At 40.7% G+C, this 23171-nt stretch overlaps 1 protein-coding gene across 1 annotated transcript in view; it reads left to right on the top strand.

Moving 5' to 3' along the window:
• SCUBE1 (signal peptide, CUB domain and EGF like domain containing 1) overlaps nt 1-23171 on the top strand; it is a 194651-nt gene that overhangs the window by 150153 nt on the left and 21327 nt on the right. Inside the window, exons 10-13 of the mRNA XM_014309410.2 lie at nt 15227-15343; nt 17303-17425; nt 20766-20885; nt 21950-22042. Of these exons, the coding sequence (XP_014164885.1) occupies nt 15227-15343; nt 17303-17425; nt 20766-20885; nt 21950-22042 (453 nt within the window). The remainder of the gene's footprint in view (nt 1-15226; nt 15344-17302; nt 17426-20765; nt 20886-21949; nt 22043-23171) is intronic.

A 23171-nucleotide genomic window follows, 5' to 3' on the forward strand; every position in this document is an offset into this window, starting at 1 on the left:
TGTAATATTTTGGGCTGCTAAATCCACACTCACCCTCTACCCCTCACCACCCCAGTTCAAAATAGAGACAAATCCTCCTACACCAAGGAATTTAAACTTTTGCAGGGGGCAAAAGCTCAAGGCATTTGCTTCATTCTGGTCCCGTTACAGTCTCCAGAATAGGCTTTAAGTAGGGTTTGGTGATATCACAGACAAAATAAAGTCTGCTCAAGTTGCCTTCTCACCAACCATTTGAATTGATAGAGCCACTGTATGAAAGATGACTCTCCACCAGGGAACAGTACCTCCAAGGCACGTGGAATACCTGCATGGGCCACCTGGCTTTTTTGGGTCTTCTTTACAGCCATGGATGACAGCATTTTTTATTTGCTTTGAAGTATTGTCTATTTGACTGTTGGTTATTCTTTACTACCTTCCTAGCAGATTTTAAACAAATGTAATTGACCCTTTTGTAGCCAGGCACTGGAACACAGGGTCTCACAGTCTGCTATTGATATTGCTGGTGTCTGTCCAAAGGAGATTCAGTGATGCATATTTCTACAATAGGAAATCCCCATCAGAATTTGCCCCATTACTTCATGAATAACCTAATTTTCCCTCTAGTAATTTTCTCTGGGCACTTTTTGCTATATTTAGATAGCTACAAAGCTCTCCAGTGGACGTCCAAGTACAGCAGATTTGAGGTGGTTTTCCCTCTCACTACAAGGGAGTTTTCCCTGTCATGAGCATTAAAACCATCATATTTGATATTTGTCCTTTTCTTTCATTGGAAACAAATGTGCTTCTTATGCCCCACTGTTCCGCCCTTCCTCTCTCCTCAGTCTCACTTCTAGACAAGTGTTCCTCAAGACTTGATGCTCATGGAGTGGAGCAACTGGGAGTAATGGCCTAGAGCAATGTGGAGATATTGAAGCAACTTCCTTAGTAACTCTGGCACCATTTTGCAGTTCTGTCCTGCAATATACCTCAAATCTTGTCCAGCTCTGGATTTTTTTGTTTCCTGTTTTGTTTTTTTTTTGTTGTTTTTTTTTTTTGGTTTTTTTTTGTTTGTTTGTTTGGTTGGTTTTTGTTTTATATCTCTACATATCTGTCAGTAGAGGGATGGTTTACATAGGGCTTCCAATGCCTACTGTCAGGAGAAGCCTTCTTTCATCCCAGAATGAAAGAAAGAAAAATAGCACCTTGAAAAACAGTAGTTGTCTGTGATCCAAGGGTCTTGCAGGCCTGGCCTTGAAACATAGCCCTATTAACTGGGTAGGTAATCACTTCTCATAATGTCCATCTTCTAACTGTACGAAATATGCACTATTTGCCTTCCCAGGGTAAGATTTGGATCTCCCAGCACGGTATCTCAGTTTTGAAAATGAGTATGAAATGAGGGATTAATCATACAGGGAAGGACAGATAGAAGGTGTTTGTGGGAATTATTTTTGGCCTAGAGAAGCCCCTAAAAATTAGCTACAAAGATTTCGTTATACTCTTCTGTATGGAACCATTGATGATAAATGTGGATATACAGGACCAGTTTAATCCCAAATAAATCAGGGCATCCACACCAGCAGCACTGAATCTCCAGCCATCTTTGAGACGGAGTAACCAAATTAGAAAATAAAAAATAGCCGAGGAGGTTTGCGCCCTTGGGTTACATGACAGTGACCTGTCACTCACATTTGGTCATATAACTCAACAAAGCAACGGGCCTTGTCCCAGTCACATGACCTGATGAAGGTCCCAGGATTACAATGCAACCCTTGCATTGATTTATATAGGACACAATCACTCACCTAAGATAACAAAACACATCAGAGCATAGAAGTCAGGGCTGGAGCATCTGGTCCCTCAGATTCAGTTTATCAACATGGTTCGGCTTTCCAGTGAAAAGGAGTGGTAAGTTTCATTGTTGGTCTACCCCCTCTCTTTCCTTTTCTTCCCCCGTTAAATACACAGAAAAGCAAATGCACTCATATACTCATCCTCATCAGACAGACGTGCCCTACCATATAAAATACATTGGCTTGTTGCAGGCTGATTTTCATCCAGTCCAGCTGATTGTGGCCCAAGTGTGTTTTAATTGTGGGAACTCTTCATGCACAGACAACAGTGCTGCTTCAGCTGCCAGGGCAGTGTAGCTTGAGAACCAGGCACTGATGCTCTGGAGGAGATACTGGGAGCTGCTTGTGGAAATCAGAGTAGCTCAGAGAAAGAAAACTCAGGATGATTTCCCTGTCACTGATGATGTTCACTCCCTATGCAGATTTTCTCTCTGGCATTCTGCACCACTGAGCCTTACAAAAATATCTCGCTTATGACAAGCACCATATTGCTTCTCGCATCAAGATTAAAAAATACTCCACTGGGTAAGCAACATGTTACACTGTCAATGAAAGGAATACTTCTCAAATCCTTTCTGTTACACTGGGTGTCAGTGAGACTGTGAATATTGGTACAGTCTGCCTCTGTGAGAAAAAAGGGTTTCAAGATCATACCCAGAAACAATAAATGCCCCAGGTATGAAGTAAAAATAGCTCTAGCCAGTACAAGTTTGTTTGCCAAGTGATAGTATCTGCAGTGTTGGTTGTAGCAATTAAGTCTGCTGAAACATGAAAACAAACACATCCCTCCACCACCTCCAGTTCTCCCCTCTGCAGCAGTGTTTTCATAAGTTAAAGGGGAATGTTCTTTGGTTGCTGCTTCTTGGAAGGCATATTAAATCTCACAATCTAGGCTTTAAATCACTTTCTAATAGAATGAGACCTAATGTGGAGAGGGCAGATGGGAGAGATTATTTCACTTCTATTTTCCCATGAAGCTTCTGACATAGGCTACTGTTGTAAGTTAGAAAGTAGATTAGTTTGACCTCAGGTCTCATTCAGTATGGTAGCTCTTATACTGTTAAACTCTATAAAGTACACTGCTCTCAAATTGCTTTTTACAGCTCTGTCTGGCCCCCTCCTCTTGATGATGTGTGTGGGAAGCCAAGCAAAACGTTCCATTAGTGTTTAGAAAGAGAATTTGAGATATATTTTTCAGTTGATGTTGTAGGATTTATGACTTGTATAGTGCAGAAATTACTTTACTGGGCTGGAATCATGTTATGTATTAATGAATTACCAGGATATGAGTCAGCCTTGGAATAGTTTGAGCAGGAAGGTAGCATTCTTCCACAAACAATAATCTGTTGATAAATCATGCTGAAAGCTGTAATTCAATAGGAATTGTTTTTAAAGAGAATCAGAGAAAGACTATATGTGTATATCTATTCTCTACTCTGGCACATTAATGCCATATTACTGAGCTCAAGCCTTCAGTTACACTGATTATGGTCAGATAGCCTTTACCCTGAGTGCTAAACAGAATTGCAATAAAATGACAGCCTATCCCAAATATTAAAGAGTTTTTCTGTGCTTGCATCCACACTCCTGGGCCTTTCAAAAGTGCCCTGCTTGGATTATTTTCTTCTAATGACAGTAAAAGCCTAACCTGTTGTAACAAAGGAATGTGATTTTTCTTACATTAGCCATGTTATGAACCACTACTCTTTCTTTTGGTAGCTTGGAGATGAGGCCTTAGTTAGGACAGGTGAAACAAAACCAAAAATCTAAGCCCAAATATTGAGTCAGTGGAATGGAGGGGTGTCTCCTGGGGTTTTGCTGGGCAGAGGAATTTTGAGGCATGTTTGCAAATCATGGTGTTGGTGTTTTCAGAGGGATACCTGCTAGGATTCTGCAGAGGCCAGCCTTTCTGTGCAGGGTTTTTAAGCAAGCCTTTGAGGCAGAGCCAGAGAACAGCAATTCTTGTGTATATTCAGTGGTCCCTTGACTTCAGCAAGGGATTGAAGCAAGCTGGGAATGCACAGGTCCACGGGAAGTGAAGGGAAGTGCTGCATTTGAGTTCTCAGCTGAAAACTGAAACTGTGTTGTTGTACTTGCTCTTTCAGCACCATCAAATAACACCAGCTATGCTTTCACCCAGACTAGTCCCTTGTTCCTTCAAGAAGTCTCACTAGCAGCTCCTACTAAAGGGTGATAGAGACAACATCTTAGCAACCTGAACAGTTTTCTCTTTTCAAAAATATAGTTAAAAATCAAATATATTGCAGGATAGAGGGAATATTCCTTCCTTGATACAGAAAAGATAAAACCTTTATTATGTTCTCCTCAGGCTGTTAAGCTGCTCTTACAGAGTTGCTGTGTAAATAGTGGCTTGAGCAGAGTGCAGACTAGTAAACATATTTGTGTTTGTAGGAAAACAAATAAACCTGCCTGAAGTTTCTTTTAATGCACTTCTCTTGATATATGGCTTCTCCTACCCCAAGCTCTTGACGTAGTAGCACAGTTGATTCCTATAATAGCAGTAGATAACTCAGCTTGCCTTTGCCTTGGGAAATGATTAATACTGGAAAATTATACAATTGCTTATAAAATCCTGGCAACCTCTTGATAAAAGTACTTATTTTCTTAAAAAAACACTGTAACAGTATTGACTTCAATTGCATTTTAGATTGTCCTACCAAAACAATGGTAAGAGGATAAATGTAATAGGAACCAAAGCGAATTGCCTCCTGCTGGGTTCCTGAGATTAACAGAGGAACCTGAGCACAACAAAGCCCTTAAGTAATGGAGAGGGGTGAGGAGGAGCTGGGACTGGTAAACATAGGCCCAAGAGCAAGGGTAATGTCTGGGTCTAAGCATTGGCACAGTTTTAGTTTTCAGTTTCAAGATGTCCTTCACACAGAAAATTAGGCTTTTGCCTTTCTTGTCACAATCTCTCTTTCACTTCATGTCACAGCAGACTCAGCCCTCAAAGCCTGGAGGATCTTGTGTAGCTGGGAAGTGGTTGTGTCCAACTGTCCCATAGAGGAATACAGATGGGCTCGAGAGGATCTGTATTTTCATACCATAAATACTTTTGTTTCAAAATTGTATGTCAGAGACAATCTGTACCTAATGTGAGGAAGCTATAAAACAAATAAATTCAGCACCAGAGATGTGTGGAGGATGGTGGTCCCCATTTCTGCCAAGAAATGCATTTGTTAGCACAAGTGCACCTTTTACAGAGCACTGAGGATGTGCTTGCACAGATTGGTCCCTGAAATGTTCATACATTGAAAAGAGTTGTCATCCAAGGTGCCCACACTGCTACAACTTCATTGGTGCTAACTTACATAACACCTTTGGCATTATCAAAAATGCCAGTGGCTGTTGCTGCACTTGGCATTCTCTGGATTAAGCATTCTGGGGGTTCAGTTTTGAATCAGACTCATTTATCACAGCTTTCTTAACCTTTCTCTGATTTGCCATTGCTGAAGTTGAAAATGTATTTGGACTTTCTTTGGCCTTCCACCAAGCACTTCCATCCCTTCCTGATGCAATCATGGGAAGATTTTGTAGATCCTGTGATCTGACAAAATGCTTAGCTTAACTCATTTCCTATTGATTTTTAAAGTAATAGGTTATAAAAATGAATTATACCATTAAGTGTACTTAGGCATTTTTTATACTATTAGCTTTGGATGTTAGAAGATAATGGTGCTTTACTCAGATTCAGATCCCTATAGTGCATTTTTATATGTTTTAAAAATCCTTTGGAAATCCTTTCGAAATTGTTATTCACAAAGAGAGCAGTACGGAGAAAAGGCAGGATGAGAGAACTGCCATGAGCTTATGGTGAAGTTAAGTGTGATGTGCTTAACAGAGAAAACCAATACCACTTTGAAATCTTCCTGTCCAAATGCCTTTTTAGAACACCTCCCTAGGCTCACTTTGTCCCTGTGACCTTGGGCAGATTTACTAATTTTATACCATTGTGTCTAGTTATTAGTAGTTTTTTTTCCATGTTCCATAAGAGACCAGGCAAACTTTCTTACCTGCAAAAAAAAAAAAATCCCTTTCTTTTTTTAACTTCTCTATTTGAAAGTATCTGCAGAGCTGTCTCTGGTGACCAGCATTGGTTTTCTCATTCTTCTCTCTGCTAGGACAGCTGACTGAATTCAGAATTGAGCTCAGATGAAGAATCGGAGGAAGAGGGAAACTTGGCTTGGCACTTGAGGCCAGCCACCTTTCCCTCCTCAGCAGTCACATGGTGAAAAGTTGACACTTCAGTTCCCCAACTCTGCTTGCAGAACTAAGATTTAGCAAGTAGTTTTGCTCAACCATGTTTAAAATATTAGGAACAAATAATTATCTGCCAAAATTGAATTTATCAGGTAATCTTCTACTGTTATTCTGGTTTTAAGTTTGGTGCTGCCCCCAAAAATATCAGCTGGTGAGGTCTTCCAAGCTGCTGCAGGGAAACATGTCAGAATTTTTTTTTTTGTTCAACAGCAGAGAAAAAATAATATAATAATAATGGTGGTGATGATGATGATGTATTTCATTATAGAAAAAGCCTTGGTCTAAATCCCATCACCTACAGTCAAAGAAACCCCCAAAGACCCCAGAGTTGGCTGCCAACTTTTGCCTGGCTGAAATTGCCAGATTCTGCAGTTTCCATCCAAAAGCATAAACCTTCCCACCCCTTGGGCAAAGCTCTTGGTGATGCAAAAGCAAGCAAATCTATGGCTGATGCATGAGGCAGAACAAAGCCGTAGTGCCTGGAGCAGACTTGGCTCTGCAGGGCTGACGGGAAGAGGAATGAGTGGTGGTCGCTGGGCTTGGCACACGCTTTAAGGGAACATACACGAGCGTTGAGGGAACGGGCATTTACTGCAGTGAGATGTTGTTCCACAGCCCCACTTCTGCAGACTCAGAGGAAGTCCTGAGGGAAGCTTATGGAAGAGAAAGATCTTGTGGATTCTGTGTGGAAGAAAAACTAAATATGGAATTTTTGAAAGAAACTGAAAAAGGAAGGGAAAAATTAATTTGTTTCTATGTGAGATCACATAAAGCTCTCTTGGAAGAATTCCTGAAGAAAAGATTGTGTTTACTGAGGAGAGGGAGCAAAGAATCTAGGCCTACGATTTTATTGCCAAGTCTTGTTTAACCTGCTTTCCTTTTGTTTTCAAACTCCAGAGATAGCACGGTGGTTCACAGAAAGTGCAACTGGTCTCTTTTGATAAGGTCTGATAGCAGAGATAAAGGAAATAAGCTGCCATTTGCCTTTAAAGACCTTACCAAATGTACTGTCTTGCTCTTCCTAAAAGCAGTTCCCTTTGCTTTAACGTCTAGGTAAATAGTGGGAAACCAGTTGCTGTGATGTTAATGAGGGTGATGAGTTTGCTGGGTGAAGAGTGGTCCCCTTGGTGCTTAGCATCAAAGAAGGACCTGCCTGCTGCTGTTCCTCTAACACCGAAGGGGCCAATGAAAGATTGCTGTCTTTTGAACTGAGGTGAATTCACAGGAATTAGTAGAGGCAGCCAGCCAGCCCAAGGGAGCTGCTTAGTTGGAATCATTCCTACTTTCTTGTGTGTAACCTCAGGCCCAAGAAAATAATACAAGAAATCTAAAAGGAGGTACCTGCTTATTCCTGAAAGGATCAGGTATGCATTGCACTTTCTAAGATAAATTCAGCCTCTAAGTGTATTCAGCCTTTACAAAATTTAGCAGTTAAAAAGGATCACACCTATTTAAACTCTGAAAGTTAAATTGATGAAAAAGATTAAGAGATCTGTTCAGGAAAACACCTAGACAATCCCTTCTGGGACAGGCATGCTTTTGGAGTTTACCAAGCAAAATGCTGGAGGCTGCTTAAGTACAGGAGGTTGGACTAAATGAGTATGAGTATTTAATGTTGGCATTAAATGTCCTCATTCTATCAAAATAAACATCCAGTTTCTGGATTATGTCTTGGAAGACATTATTCAATTTCAGACATGTAGCAGAAGTGTGAGAACACACAGTAACAGGAGAAGTTACTGATGCCCAGATATTCCTTAAAGGAAAATGAGAGTATCTAAAATGACCAGACCAAAATGATAAACAGCAGAGGCAGCTGTGGCTCCCTAAACTGCACTTGCACCAGAGCTGTATGGAGTGTTCACACTGCATTTGGTACTGTATGAAGACACAGAAAGACGTGGCCTGTCCTAGGAGTGACAGCCCCAGGAGCAGAGATAAGGGGTTATTGAGCTTACTGTAAGTACAGATAAGCTGAGAGGTAGAAGAAAACAAGCTGTTTCCAGGATCTTAATATGCTGAATAAAAACATACAGATAGGATCCTGAGGCTGTGAGGTAGAATGAGGCAGATGATAACATTTGTCCTTAGTGCAGCTATAGACTGTGTCCCTATCCCTGAAGCTGAGTAGCAGTCACTTTGTTGTGTACTGCTAAATCCTCTAAATACCTCCTCAGTGGGATGCTTCCATAATAAGTCACAGGTTTCTAATTATTTATTGCCTCTGTCTCAAACATACACTGAAGGGTTCTTTTGCTGTTTATATACATTTATTTGTTTTATTACTTCTTTGCGTTCTAACAAATCATCTCTAATAAAAAGCACATTTCCTTGCGAACAGAATCAATTTCCTTCAGAAGTCTTTCAGCCCCTGATTAGTGGGTTACATTTGGTCTTCACTAATCACATACTTAACTGTGAGCAATAAAGTTCTTAAATAAATAAATGCTTTAGTCCAAGTCAACACTAGTCATAATGGACAGTTTCCCACTCCAATTTCTGAACTACAAGATGAGACTGTGCTACCTGGGCACTTAGCACTTCCCATTAAAAGTACAGCAATTAATGCCAGATCTGTTTTTTCTGCAGGTCATTAGGTATGTTATTAACAATTAAGTCTCAGTAGCAGGATGATTGCTGCTCAGTAATGCAGTGGGAAGTCTAAATGGGTGTGGGTTTTCAATTACTTTTAAAGGCCTGGGGTTATGGCCATTTTTTCCCCCTTGGTGTTAGCCTGCTCCAGAAGCACTCAGTGGGAAGGTAATGAAGTAGAAGATTTGTATATTACTACATCTTTCCCTGCTTCCTTTTCATTGGTTTTATTTTTGTAGGCTTTGAAACTTAAGAAGAAGTTAGCTGTAAGCCATTCCTTCTGGTCAGGGTTGGCCCTGTATTAAAGAACTACATGCTCACATGGAGGATGCATTTTACTAACTGTGAACAGGGCTAAGTCACTGTAGATCAAAAAACCTGAGATGTGGTGCAAACCCCATCACGTGGCTGCTGCAGCAAAACAATGCCTTCCCAGCATTGAATTTAAACCAGCATTTGTTGGGGAACATAGCTTGAATCATGACTCCCAGTGGTCCAGCAACCACTCAGATTAAGATATGTGGTTTCCCTAATGTCTGTCAAATATTGTTGGAAACCGGGCTGGCTCGGCCGTGAGGTGAACAACATTACATGGGTGGTATCAGCTCCCCACAGAAAGTGGAGGTGGGGGCAGGAGAAGACAGAATATAACTTTCAGCCAAAATACATACAAAAAAAGCATTAGTGTTTATTTTAAAAACATCATGTAACACTTCTTTAGAGTTTCTATGTATGTGTGCTTAATGAATGAGAACAAGGAAAGGCTCTGTTTCTCAGAGGAGCCGATAACTTGGAAGCTGAGAAAGGTGAATACAAAACATTCTGACTAAACTTGAGTTTGGCTTGTGTGTATGGCCTGGGGTGCTCCACACTGAGTCCACATCTGGCTTGGGGGTTAAAAATAAACCAGGGCTGTGTAAGATGGACAAAACAGAGCTACATCTTGTGGGCCTTTGCATGAGGAGAATGTGGCCTTGTTAAGAGATAACCCCAGTGCCCTGAGAGTGGCTTTGCTGTGCCCACTGCACTGGGACACCTGGGCCACTGCTCCCAGCCTGGGGCTCAACCCCCACCAACACCTGAATCTGAAAGCCACAGGTTCCTTGTGGTGGATATTCTCCATAGCAGCCTGGGCAGCAGTTATGAGATAGAAAAAAAATCTTTGCTGCCATAATCAAGGTATACCTAAGCTTACTGGGAGGATTGGGACTGTGTGGACTCACAGCTGTAATAGCACTTTAAAGTATTGTTGTAATATCAAAAATTACCATTTTTGACTGATCTACCAGCATTCAGGGTGTCATCAGTCACTTCTACTGACGAAGGAGTGGAGATAGATATATCCTTTTATTTTTATTGTACATTCAATTTCTCAGTAAAAAATATTTCTTTTCTGTTTTACTTATATTTGAAATAGTATATCTAAATTTAATTTATCGATTTTGCAAATATGCAGTTATCTAGTGCATACTTCATGTCTTGCCTCACCAAACGCAGACAAATCAAATTTTTTTTTGCTTACAGTGTCCAGGACCTTTACAGTCTGCACTCTGTTCCCCATGCCTGTTAAAGCTTTTGTTGACTGCCTTTGAGCCATTCCTGTCTTGTTCTCTGTAGCACAAACAGCACCACCAAATCTCTCCTTACTGGTTTTATTTTCAGATCAGGTGAAAAATACTCCAGGCTCAAGACTAAACTCTTTGGCAGTTATGATATATGACCTGTGTTTTGGAAGGAGGCTGCCAGTTTCATAATTTGACCTAGCTACTTAGTGTATGTCTCAAGAAAAGCTGTTGATATGACCATTAATTTTCTCTAAACAATTTCTTCACTTGTTCTTAATATTAACAAAATTACATCAAGGAAAACAGAGATGGGACAATCCTCATTTTTGAAGTAGATTCTTAATGTGAAATTGGGAAGCTGGGCATTGAATTCTTCAGTTCTGTAACCACAACCCTCAAATTCCACCTCTGTGCAAGTGAGTTTTGCATATGTGCGTTCCGTCAGGGAGTCACAGCAGTTCCTCCATCAGTCTGCAGTTCTAAAACACCTCTAAATCCAGCAGGATTTAGCAGTCTCACCTGGGTGTATTTGGTGCTGAGCTGCTTGTTTGTAATGCTAATGGGTTTTTTTGGAAATGTCCTGCTTTATGTTTTCATTTCCTGATCACTGGTTCCTTTTAATTACTCAGAAATTTATTTTAGAGCGAAGACAATCAGGAGTACAGGGTACCGTGTCTGAGGGTTGGAAGCAGAGTACAGAAAGGAGCCTTTCACTTCAGTGCTGCTGGTTGGAATCCAACCCAGGTCCAGGCTTAGCAAAAATCACTGCTGTGTGATGGCTTCTGGGTGCCCTGCACTCTACGTCCACAAATGAGTCAGTGTCCACATCATACAAACCACAGAACAATTGGTGCTACTGTAATTGGGAGTCTAGTGGCAGCACTAGTGGAAAGGGCAGGGACTTGAATGAGCATGGAAAACGAGCTGCTTTATTTCCTGCTCCCTCAGGTCACCTTTGAGACACATCTGTTTGAGGAAACTTAGAAGAAATTCGATCTCTGGTAGCTCCCTTTTGGAGATAGAAGAATTTACTTTGCAGTGCTGACAATCTGACACCCACTAAAAAACTTTACATTCAAGAAAAATAAAGATCATTATGGGATCGTTTAACATGGGAAAGCCTGAACTGAAAAAAAAAAATAAAAGCTACATATGATTGAAAAATCAACAATAAAATCCAAATGCTGACTTGAAATAATAGGAACCTAGCCAAACTAATATTATTGAGCATGGCCACCACTGCCAAAAATTGCTTGCCTCAAAACCCCAGGGAAATCCTGCTCTTTTATTAAACCATTGAACAATCTCTTCTAGTTGAATCCATTCTAGGGAAAAATTAAGGAGTGTTTCCTCAAACATTCTCTTTGGAGGTGAGAACATGGATTGCTAGAAGAGATATTGGACTTTATTCAGCCTGAGATGATGCCTTGATGTCTTGGAAACAGGGACTGGAAGGAGAGCTGTCAGCAGCCCTGCCAGTGTGCCCATGAATCCCTGGTGGAGTCTGGAAAAGACCTTTGGAAGTCGCCTGCTCCAACCCCTGAACTTAGCACTTCCACTGGATCTGCTGTGAAGTAGGGAGCTCCTTTCTTAGATTTTATATGAATCATTAGTATTCCTAAAAAAATTGGCAGGAGACTAATCGTGTGCTACCAGCAGTGAATTTGGCCCCATAGTCCCTGTGAGCCTTGCACAGCTTAGCTGTGAAGACACCTCTTAATCTGCTGAAATGACACAGTCACCTATGCTGATTGCAGTGGTGAATGTGCCATGAATTTTTGCCTAGGTGAAATTTAAAAAATGTGTTTGATGTCAGATAAGTGCTTTAGCAAATCTGAAATGTTCGGAGACAGCTTGGACTGCATGTGAGTTTATGCCAAATGCGACCAAAAATAGAATACTAACTTCACCTTTAAGTTGAAGTTTCCCACTGCAGTACTTCAAAACCACAAGATTTTGACTTTTTATCTCAAAACAGTTTAGAAAATAAATTTTAATAACTTTAAATCATTTTAAGAGTACCTTAGACCCAGGAAGTTAATTTATAAGTATTTATTTTGGGGTGTGGGAGGGGGAAAACTCAGAGCAACACAATTCCTAAATGTTTGTGTGTTTGAGTGTGTACATGGCGGTAGGATCGTGACTGTAACCTGCCACATCTCTGCTTTTGTATTTTTTGACTTCTCTTAAATGGATGAGGCTACCAGATTTTGTAGAGTTGCTTGTACAAAGGAGACAGGGCTTAGATCCCCATGTTTGTTCTCTGTTCTTGTGGTAAAGCAGGATTTGAAACCCAGGGCAGTGAACATCAAATTCCCAACTCTGTGGTGTCTTGTGAGATACACCTGTGTCATGAGGGTGATGGGAAATAAGCACATCCTTTCAGGCTAAATATGGAGAGGTATTGTGAAGCACCACAGATGTGTGAGGGCCAGCTTCAAAGTTCCTGGGACCCTGGGGATAACATCATCCGGAGCACAGATTTCAGAGTTTAAAAAGAAAAAAAAAAGGGGGGGGGGGGGGGAGGATTTCAGCATCCTGTATCACACCACCAGTTTCTTGTAATGAAGAGTATGTGGTGCATATTTTTGCCTTTTCTATGACAAGTGCTGAATTCCTCAGGGGGCTGGTGATTGTGCAGAAAGCTGGCTCCCTCCCTGCCTGCCTCAGTCGGGAGCAGCCGGGGCTGAGGCTCAGCCAGGGGAGCCTGCGCGGGGGCTTCCCTTGTTCCACAGGATGCTGAACTCAGCAGCCTGAGTGTCTGAGAGAGCAGCAGGAGGGGGCTGAGGGGTTTCAAGGGTGAAAAAGCTATGGAGCAGAAATGCATTTGGCCATCCTGAGTGCCTGGTACTTGGCAAGCAGTGGTCACGTCATCAGGCAGACTGTCCTTCCACGGGCAAAGGGGGAAGTGCATCCTTCTTAATGGGAAGAAAAACAAGCCATATGTGCAGCAACACACAGTTCTGCACGGGAAAGCATGCATAAACACTATGGACTAAACTAGTGCAGGATAAGATCACTGTTCAGAAATATGAAATTGGTTCTGAAAAAGAGACTCCCAAGGTAAGTCAGAGGCCAGAAAATGAACTGCTTTTGTAAATCTCCCACAATTCCATGTAGTGAACGAGGTTACACATGAATGAAACCATGATGTATGATTTGGCATCTTAAGCATTAAAAATCCTTTAAACTATAGCTGCAGTGTTCATTCCCAAATTATTTTACTTCGTGTATTTATTTAGAGAAAGCTGAAACAGTTTGCCATTTATGTGAATTCAAAAGCTGCACATTTCCAAGACTATAAAAGAAACCTTAAAAAGAAATTACTTTCAGAACTCAAATGATGATATTTAAAAATGGATTTAAAAATGCATTTAAAATTAAATAGGTGTAAGAAAGAGAAAAGCTCAGTTGTCATCTTTTTGTGATTTTATCATAGAAAGTGATTGTGATGCACAAACAAAACTGGACAGCACAGATTTCTGTTCATCATATTTATTTCATTTTATGTTATGCATTTGCCTGAACAGTTGCTTCCCACATTGTGAATTATCTTTTGTGTGAATGTTTTGAAACATTTAAAGTTGGAGGTCATATAAAAGATAGCTGTATGTATCATTCTAAATTTGTGCATAAACTCACACAGATTTGGGTTTGTGTACTCATACAGGAAATCTTAATTTTATAGTTCTGGAATGTAAGTATTTGTATTTATAATAACAGAATGAGACCTAGAATGCTTCCTGAAATGTCAAAACTTTGTAAATAATACTTGGATATAGGAATTTGGTTAGAATCTCCTGAAGTATGGTGAGTTTTCAAGTGTTTTCAAACACCAACAGCTTTCCAAGAATGTACAATATGAAAGTCTAAGTTACATTCTGTAATGGTGTTGCTCAGGTTTTGTTCTTAAAAACTAGCTCTAGAAAGTGTGGAAATTGTCGTAGGAATGCTATTGCTATTCCATTCATTTATAACTCAGGAACATTGGAGGAATGAGATTTGTTGAAATGACCACTCTCAAATAATGTCATTGTATTCAATTTTCTAACCTGTAAGCAGAAAAATTAATTACAGAAGATAATTTATTAAAAAAAAAAAAAACCAACAACAATAAAATTAACTCAAAAGTGTTATTTTGCAGAGATTGCTGTTTAAGGTACCTTTAATGTTTCCAGCAAGTCCATTCTGTCAGAACTGCTGTCAGATCAACCTCCACAGCACCTGCTCAGCAAAGCCTTTGTACTGTCCTGGAAGCAACGTGCTCTCAGTTGCTTTTTTCATAGCCTGCTGCATGGAAGAGGCTGTGTAAGCCAGGGTTTCACATTACTGAGCAGTGATAATTACAGCTGCCTGGCTTTTTTTAAGGGGAAGAGGTCATATTTTCTTGAATTGGGTAGAATGTGGGCTTTGGGCTAACATTTTCAGCACTAGGTGCAGCCTGTCCATTCCTTATGAGGGGTTATTTATTCTCTGGCAGTATTTTGCGTACCCTCTCAAGTCTGTACAGTCTTGTAAGACAGAGCAGAAGTCTGGGAGCAGCTCCCTGTCCTCCTGGGCAGGATGTCAGCATATTGCTCAGTAAAAGAGGGAATTGCTTGATTCAACCTAAACCTTTTTTCCATTGTGCCACTAACTTCCCCAAAAGCTCCATACTTGCCCAGCCCTGCTGGGTCAGTGTGATCAGAAGTTAAAGGTTGCCATCTAATGGGGAACATACATAATACAATCTTCATCGGGTTTACCAAATTAGCTCTTCTTGTTCTTCTCCATGTACCTGTGAGTATTTTCTTTACAAGGCACTAGAGGAATGAGAATGATATTTTATTCAGATTTTACATGGGATGGTAAAGGATATTTTATCAGTGACAAGGCATTGCAACCCAGTGAGAAAATCCAGTCATTCAGTGTAACCTGATAAAATCTGATTTCTTAATGCTTTTTCTATTAATTCAGATATAGATGAGTGCTCCTTTGAACGGACCTGTGACCACACCTGTATCAACTACCCTGGAAGCTTTGAGTGTCTCTGCCACAAAGGCTACACCTTGTATGGACTGACACACTGTGGAGGTTTGGAAACTGAGTTTTGCTTATTTGTGTGTTCGTTTGCTTTGGGAACTGCTTACAGAGCCACTCATTCTTTTAGATTAAGGTTTTATAACTCAAGATGATAAAGACATAATGTTAAAATACACTTAAAATATCATGAGCTGGGTGCAACTAAAATTTCAGTATCTCAAATATGCTGAAGCATTCCCAAGAGAAAAACACCAATGAAAACCAATGTCCCACCATTTTTTGGTCAGAATTTCCACAGGACTGAAGTTACTCACTACTGCAGGGTGGCATCATATGATTGGCAACAAAGAGAATAGGGGGAATAAGTCAGTTTTGCAAAGTTTGCATATTTTGGCTCTGATGGCATTTGTCTTTAGCAGTCTGTGGCATAAACTGCCTCTGAAATGCATAACAGAAGGCTGTGGTGGATCTTCCTCCAATCTTCTGGGGACCCTGCTTTCAACCTTTTTGACATGACTGGAAAGAATTGGTGCTGTAATGTTTCATTATGTAGGAGAGGGATATTTTTGAAGCGCAGCATTACCACGGTGACCAAATTAGAGGTTCAGCTAATGTAGCAGAAACAAAGGCTGGCGCCTCACCTCTGAGGGCTGTGTTCACCTGATTTTGTAATGTCAACATGAGATACTGCTAATGGTATCTCTGCATGGCTTCTTTTCAGGGAGAAGAAAGTAGGCGGTGTATGCTGGTCTCTCTTTTGTGGAGGAGTATCACATGAATTCCTGATAAGAGTAGGGGCAGACTGGAAGAGAAATAAGAGTCCATCTAAGGAAGCAGTTTGGGAAAAGGTCCCACTTGAAAGCAGTTGTGAAAGCAAATTCAGTCTGAAAGTTTTTGGGACCTGTGTTATGTGAGGTATAGAGAGACTGATCTTCAGTTTCACTGTTAATTCCTTAATTACTTAATGCACTAATTTTGGGAAAGCCTCAAAGTTTGGGGTTCTGCCTCAGTCTTTAAATAACCTTCAGCCTCAGTTCAGTTTCAGTCTTTTCAGTAAGACTGAAGAAGGACCAAAACTCTCACTGGAAATACTCGGTGCTGAACTTTGAGCAAAAACATAACTGGATCCAAACCTCCTGCTTTTTTCCATTATGAGCAGATGAAAAATCACAACTCTGAATCCAGACTTGTCCAGGTCCCAAGTTTTACCACCTAGGCCTGTCATTAGTTTTAGTCCTTGTATGCTTAATTTTGAGATCTGCCAGTGAGCCAGAGCATCAGGAATTCTGTGTGTCTCCTGTTGATTTGGTGTCATTTCAGCTCATTAAATAAATAAATGTTCTTTCTGGTGGTGGAAAGAGAGGAGATGAGATTGACCTTGTTGGCATGAGTATATGAATGCATGGACTAAAAAAGATACATTTCATACTGGCTAAATACTTTTCTAATGTATCAAAAGTCAAAATATTTTCTGTGGAATATCAGTGATAACATACATAACTTCTTCACCTTCTTTCAAACTTTACCTTTTATTTTTATTCAAGTCTAAACTACCCTTTAACTGCTTAGTTTCTTTCGAAAGCATCATTTCCTCCTTCACCTGAACTTCTAAAAGAAACTCTGGGAATCACTGTGGAGAATTTACCTCCTTGTTTTGCTGAAGCGATGTAATCTCACAGAGGTTTATGCCATTTTTCTGTGTTGTCCATTATTGTCCAGATGCTGCAGACACTTTTGAGCATGTTTTGTATCCAGGAATTTCAGTGTAACTGGTCCTGGCAGGTAAACTGTATCAAATGCATAAATCCTTGGAAGAGTAAGAGCTGTACAGTTTAAGGACAAATACATGCAATATGCACTACAGTTGTTTGGCACTGTCTTTATACATGTTTATATGGGCTCCAATGTAAAAGATGCAGTAGAAATAGGTTTCCTTATGCAAGTCGTGTCCTAATGTACAGTATATGTGTATACACATGGTTAAGACTCTTCACAACTTTGTGTTTTCAGATATTGATGAATGCAGCATCAGCAATGGTAGCTGTGACTTTGGGTGTCTTAATACCATGGGGAGCTATGAGTGTGTCTGCCCACCAGGAAAGAAACTGCACTGGAATAAAAAGGACTGTGTTGGTAAGTGTGGAAGTGTGACTCAGAGGTGTCTGTGGTGAATGTGTTCTCCAGGAGGGTGCAAAAGCCCATGGTTTTGTTTTAGAGAGGCTGCATTTTCACAGTCTAGATCCCCAAATTCATTTTATAAACTCAGATACACCTGATCCCGTGGAGCTCCATGGGCTAGGATACAATTCTAGGTCGATTAGCAAATGAGCAATATGTTAGATTTTATTTGTGTGGAATGTTTTTTTAAAGTTTATGAATCCATTCACATAAATCTAAGTATATTGTTGTTATTATTATTATCATCATCATCATCATCATCTTAGATATTTTATACTTTTGTCCTTAATTTGCCCTCTTCCCATCTCTGTAATGTCAGCTATAACTCTATTTACCTCTAACACTAATTTAGTATATTCAAAATACTTAACTGTTTACAAGTGGGACATGGTAGGATATAATACCTACATTCACAGAACCACACCCCAATTTTTCAAGTTATCTCTGAAGAAGTCCTGCTTCATATAAAGTACTGACTTTATACTAGCTGTGTCAAAATTATTAATCAAAATGAACACAAGTCCTGAGACCAGAAAAATTTGGTACTTGCTGCTAGTGCCACTTTGTGGCAGACCTGAATTTCTGTATCCTTTAAAGAGATAACTTATTTTTCTGGAGTCTTATGTGAAGCACAGCAAATCTTGATCATGGCTACAGCCAAAGTATTTTCTGTGAGATTTTAATTCTGATTTTTTATTTTTAATGAGAATAGCATACCTGGGGTTTTTCATGGCCACATTTTTTAGACACAAATAACTTCTCGTAGGCACATCTGGGGATGATACCTAATACCTAATTGGGAGCAAGACAGAACAAGAAAAAGGGGGATCTCCCTTCAGGGAATCTCTGCACATACTGAGAGAAAGCACTGCTTAATCTGGAGCAGAGACTACTGCACTGGCCTCATGTGATCATGCAGTTGTGGCATTTTTTACATGGGTACAGCAGTATAGAAAGCACTTTATAACCGAGGTGGGGTGGGGGGTGAGAGCCTCAAGCTGAATTCCAGCCTTTGCCTCCATGTTCTTCCTAAGCACAATTAAGTGCTTCACTTTCCTGCTTACCTGGCTATTACCTTCCCTGCTATGTAGAGAACTAAAGATTGTGACAGCAAGAAATAGCTCACTGTGGTTTTTAGTTATCCACTAGGTCTCCCTTGCCATATACCAGTAATCCTCTGGGAAGGATTTTGTAAATTAGCAGCTGGGACTAAAATTTTTGGAGGTCTGCTATGAAGTTAGACTACTTGTGCTATATTCCCTCTCAGCCTACGAAGAATGTTGCTGTATTGAAAATATTCTCCTGCTTGTAAATTTCTCCTCCTTATTTATAATGCTCAGCTGGAAGATGGAAATAGAACACCCTTGTCTGTTGATACACACTCTAGTTGTTGGTGACTTCAGTGAGGCTTAAAATGATCATCACCTCCCTGCTGATCACCTGCCTTTATTACCAACATTTTTGAGAGGAAACTATATTCTAAATTGTTACAAAAGCACAATAAAAAGTGGAAGAATTATATTTAGTGATCCTGAATACCACGTGATTTGGAGACATTTGCAGTAACAAAACCCTCTTTTGCTCAGCAGTGGCACTTTGTGTTTTGTTACCTCCTCAGTCCAAGGAAATAGTTTCCTTAAAGATATCATCAGAGCAACATAGAAGCCTTAGGAGGGAGATAAGTGAAGGATGGTTATTCCCATATCTGAGATGTGAACATCAGGCATGTTTATGGGACTTGTATATATTTATATTTAATGACCAGTGAGGCCAGGAATACAAACCAGCTGGAGGCTGCTGGGACTCTTCCTCTGCACTCAAGCCAAGCCAGGCAACACTCATTCCAGTTACTGCTTGGAACTGCTTGGTTTCATGATGGCTTTCCTGGGCTTTTGCCAAGGCCTGGTAGACCCAAACCAGTCTAGCTACTACAGCTCTGGTGTCAGAAGCAGCCCCTACCTCAGTGTGGTCTGCTGGCAAGCTGACAGGTAGGAAGAAAGACATTTACAGTACTACAGTCAGCAGTGAGAAGAACAAATGTCAGCCAAACCTGTCTTGTAAGGTGAGCAGGTTTGGAAGAAGTAGCAAGAAACAGTTGGAGAAAAATCATGTATCTGAAACAGCATTTCTGTGGGGCTGAAGCAAGAACTGCCCTACAGCCACTTGGCTGAGATTTAAGTAGCTGCTTGAAGAGGTGCCCAGCTGCACTTGGTCAGCAGACAGTGCAGAGGGGAACCCTCTGGGGAAAGGAGGGAAGCAGTGAGGCTTCCTCCCTGTCAGAAGTGATGGCATGTGCCAGCTGCAACCAAGAATGAGCCTTGTCATTTGTGAGGGAAAAGATGTACTTAAGTAACACTTCAATCCAAAGGAGTGGCAAATTAAAATAAATGGAGGTTTATGGTTATCAGTGTCATTCCATCTTCTCAAAGTGAACTCAGAGTGAAACACAGAGACTGCTCCAACAATTAACAACAACTTCATGTGTCTTCAGCTGAAACACAAGCACTGCCTTACCCAAGTGTGAAGAGTCACTTGTGAGACCTGCAGGGTGCTCTGTCTTTATCCTGCCATGAAGCCAAAAGGAGAAGCTGGATTTTTCTTTCACATGAGCTGCAATGTGCCTCATGCTGTAGGCGCTGATGAGAAATGGCTCTGTGATCTCTGTGTGTGGCACAGGGTCCCTTCTAGCACTGTTTGAGGCATTTCAGCAGTGTCTGAAAGGGCCAGCAGGACTATCCATCTCCATCCTAGCATCTGCTGCCTCACCTCTGCCTGGCTGGGAAGTTTTCTAGCTCCAGAAGCTAGAGCGTAGAGCTAAAGTTAAAAAGTCAGTGGGAGATACAGAATTAAAAATATCATTTTAGTGGTCATCTAAGTAAACAGACCGCTGTGCACAGTGTGTAGTTGATCTGTTAAATCAGAGAGCTGTGCCTCCAAATCAGAGAAAGGACCTCTCAGGTGATTAGTGTTACCTATTGCTTCTGAGATCAAGATGAGCACACAGAATTGTGCTCATAGAGCACAAAGATCCCAGCGTGGAGGATAGGAGATAAAGGCTGATGTAGAGTTTAGGTCTAAAAATGTGAAGGGAGTTTCATTTTCAAGCATGAGCTCAACATCCCAATCCAAATGCTCTCCCTTATGAGATACATGCTTATTTCACAAACAGTTGTATCTGTCATTATGGTTTTCGCCACTTCCTGCCTTTTCTCACCATTGTATCCAAGTGTGCACACAAGGTGCTGGGTTGGGCAGTGTCCAATTGTTTTACATTTCTTTTTTTTTTTCTCCTCAGAGATGGTGAAATGTCTCCCAAATGCCAAACCAGCTCCCAAGGCTCAGCTAGTGTGCAGTAAGACAGGAGGCATAGAGAGCTGCTTCCTGTCATGCCCATCCAATACTCTTTTTGTTCCAGGTTTGTGCAAATTATTTGTCCTCTTCATCTAGGATGTGACTTGTTGACTTTTCTCTCTTAATGCATTCATGATTCTTGCATTCATTTTTTGTTATGGACAACAGTAAATGAGCAAAACCTCATTATAAATTAAATCAAGAAGAGCTGGTTGTCAATTCCACATGAGAAGTTTTGTCCTTCATTGTTTAATTTGAGACGTCAGTTGAGAGGGTGGGAAAATTCTAACAAAAAGCTTGTATTAAAAAATAACAGGAATTCACTGAAATCAACTGTTCGTTTTTGCCTTCCCTTTTGCCACAGCAATTCAATTTATAACAATTTTTTTCTGCACCATCCTGGTTAACATGGGCACATCTCTCAGTCCAGCTGAGTGTTATTTATAAAAAATTGGGCATTTCATTCCCCTCCCTCTTTTTATTTTTCACCATTTGCTACTGGTAGTTTTCATCTTCACATTTTTGCAGGGAAGAAGGAGGGGATTGCTACTCCTTTTTCATAGATCTTCTAGCACAGGATTATTTTTGGGTGTCTACTTTTCACATTTAGCCTTGGCATTATATGCAGTCAAGCTAACATTTTATTCACATTTTATTACCAGTTTAGGAGATATTAGTGGAACTGTGCATTTCTCTAATTGTAAGCACCAAGACAGAGTTTTATCTCTGTAATATGTAAACACTGTTATGGTTCTAAGCACACCATTTCTGTTTCTGCCAATAAGTTCTGTTGGAGCCTGAAGCTAAAATTATTATGAAAATACATGGTTTATTTTCTAAATTACAGGGAAGCAGAAGGACTTTGCCATGGACAAACACAAAATATTTTTTACTTGTGCACACCTAACCTTGTGCCAAATCACTTATGAAATATATCATTCCAGTGCTAGAAGAAACAAACCTTGCCATCAACGCTGTGAAGTGTTGAAGGCTTTTAGCAAAGTATGTCAGCCACTTAAAATCCAAGTTCAGCACTTAAAATATCTTGTCATTTAGCAGCTCTGAGAAGCTGAAGCCTCGAGTTTGGTGAGGCTGTTGCCCATGTGCTGACTGTGTTCTGTCCCCCAGACTCGGAGAACAGCTACACACTGAGCTGCGGCGTCCCTGTGCAGCATGGCAAGGTACAGCCCAGGCGCAACTCCACCCTGCCCAGCTGCTCAGGTGGGTCTGCCCTGCTTGCTCCCCTGTCCTGGGCCCCAGAGGGAGGGCATGGAGCTCGGGGATTGCAGGACATCAGGCTCGTTCCTAGGTAAGACAAGGGTTAAGGTGTTGTCTAATAACAGAAGGAAAAGCCTTGCGACAGCGTTGAAGCAGTGTAAGATAAAAAAGTAATTCTTGGGGAAGGTAAAAAAGTAATTCTTCAGTAAAAGCTTTCAGGTGCACAAAATGTGATTCCATGCACACGTGGCACAGGATTTCTGTAATTCTGTAAGGTTAATTAATTAGGATATCTGGCTGGGACATCCAATAGGAAATCAGTTACCCCAGTAACCCACCCGTGGGTCAGCCCCCTTGGGGCTTCTTTGCTCTCTTCTCTTGTTATGTCTCTTAAGTTCTGGTAGAAAAGAAGATGTCCTTGTCAGGAATTCTCTTCTTAAGAATAAGGCTAAACAGAATTCCAAGTATGTATTAGTAGGGTTAGCTTATTATTCTAAAGTCTAAGAGAAAAGGTAGGAAAAATACCAGGAGTTATATAACCATGTCTTAACGGTCTACAAAGCTACAAATATGTTGAAAATTTATAAAAAGCAAAAATCTAGAGGCATCAAAGGTAGCCAATGCTCCCTTATGCACACACTCCTTTTCTGCAGCTTCTCCTTGAGGGTGGGGTGTGTGGAGCTGCAGCATTCTGGTATGGGTCAGTGTGGGAGTGCTGCAGGTTTGAGATATGTTCAATAAGGACTAATATTTAGAATTATTTGCTTTCCATAGTCTAGCAAGGCAATAGTGAGCATATCAAAACTGGACTTTTTCCCAGGCTAGGGAGTGAGCCAGAGGGACCCAGCAGTAGCACAAGGGTGGGTTCCAGCCCTCCCCTGCAAAGCCCTTCCACAGGAGCATAGCCTCTCCTACTGCAAGGGTAAAAGGTTATCCCCCCATAAAAAGGTTATGAGACTTCTGTGAGAAAATACTGCATTTCATGCATCTTTTTCTCAAAAACGGCTGGACTGTTTTTGCAGAGACATTTGAAATGTTTATGAAAGTTGATAGCAAAAAAAAAAGAAAGAAATACCCACAAAAACTTGAAGCCTGGCAAAAATAGAAACAGCTGAAACAACATCCAACAGTA

This window comes from Geospiza fortis, unplaced genomic scaffold (assembly GCF_000277835.1).
Source record: "Geospiza fortis unplaced genomic scaffold, GeoFor_1.0 scaffold164, whole genome shotgun sequence".
Classification (NCBI taxonomy): domain Eukaryota; kingdom Metazoa; phylum Chordata; class Aves; order Passeriformes; family Thraupidae; genus Geospiza; species Geospiza fortis.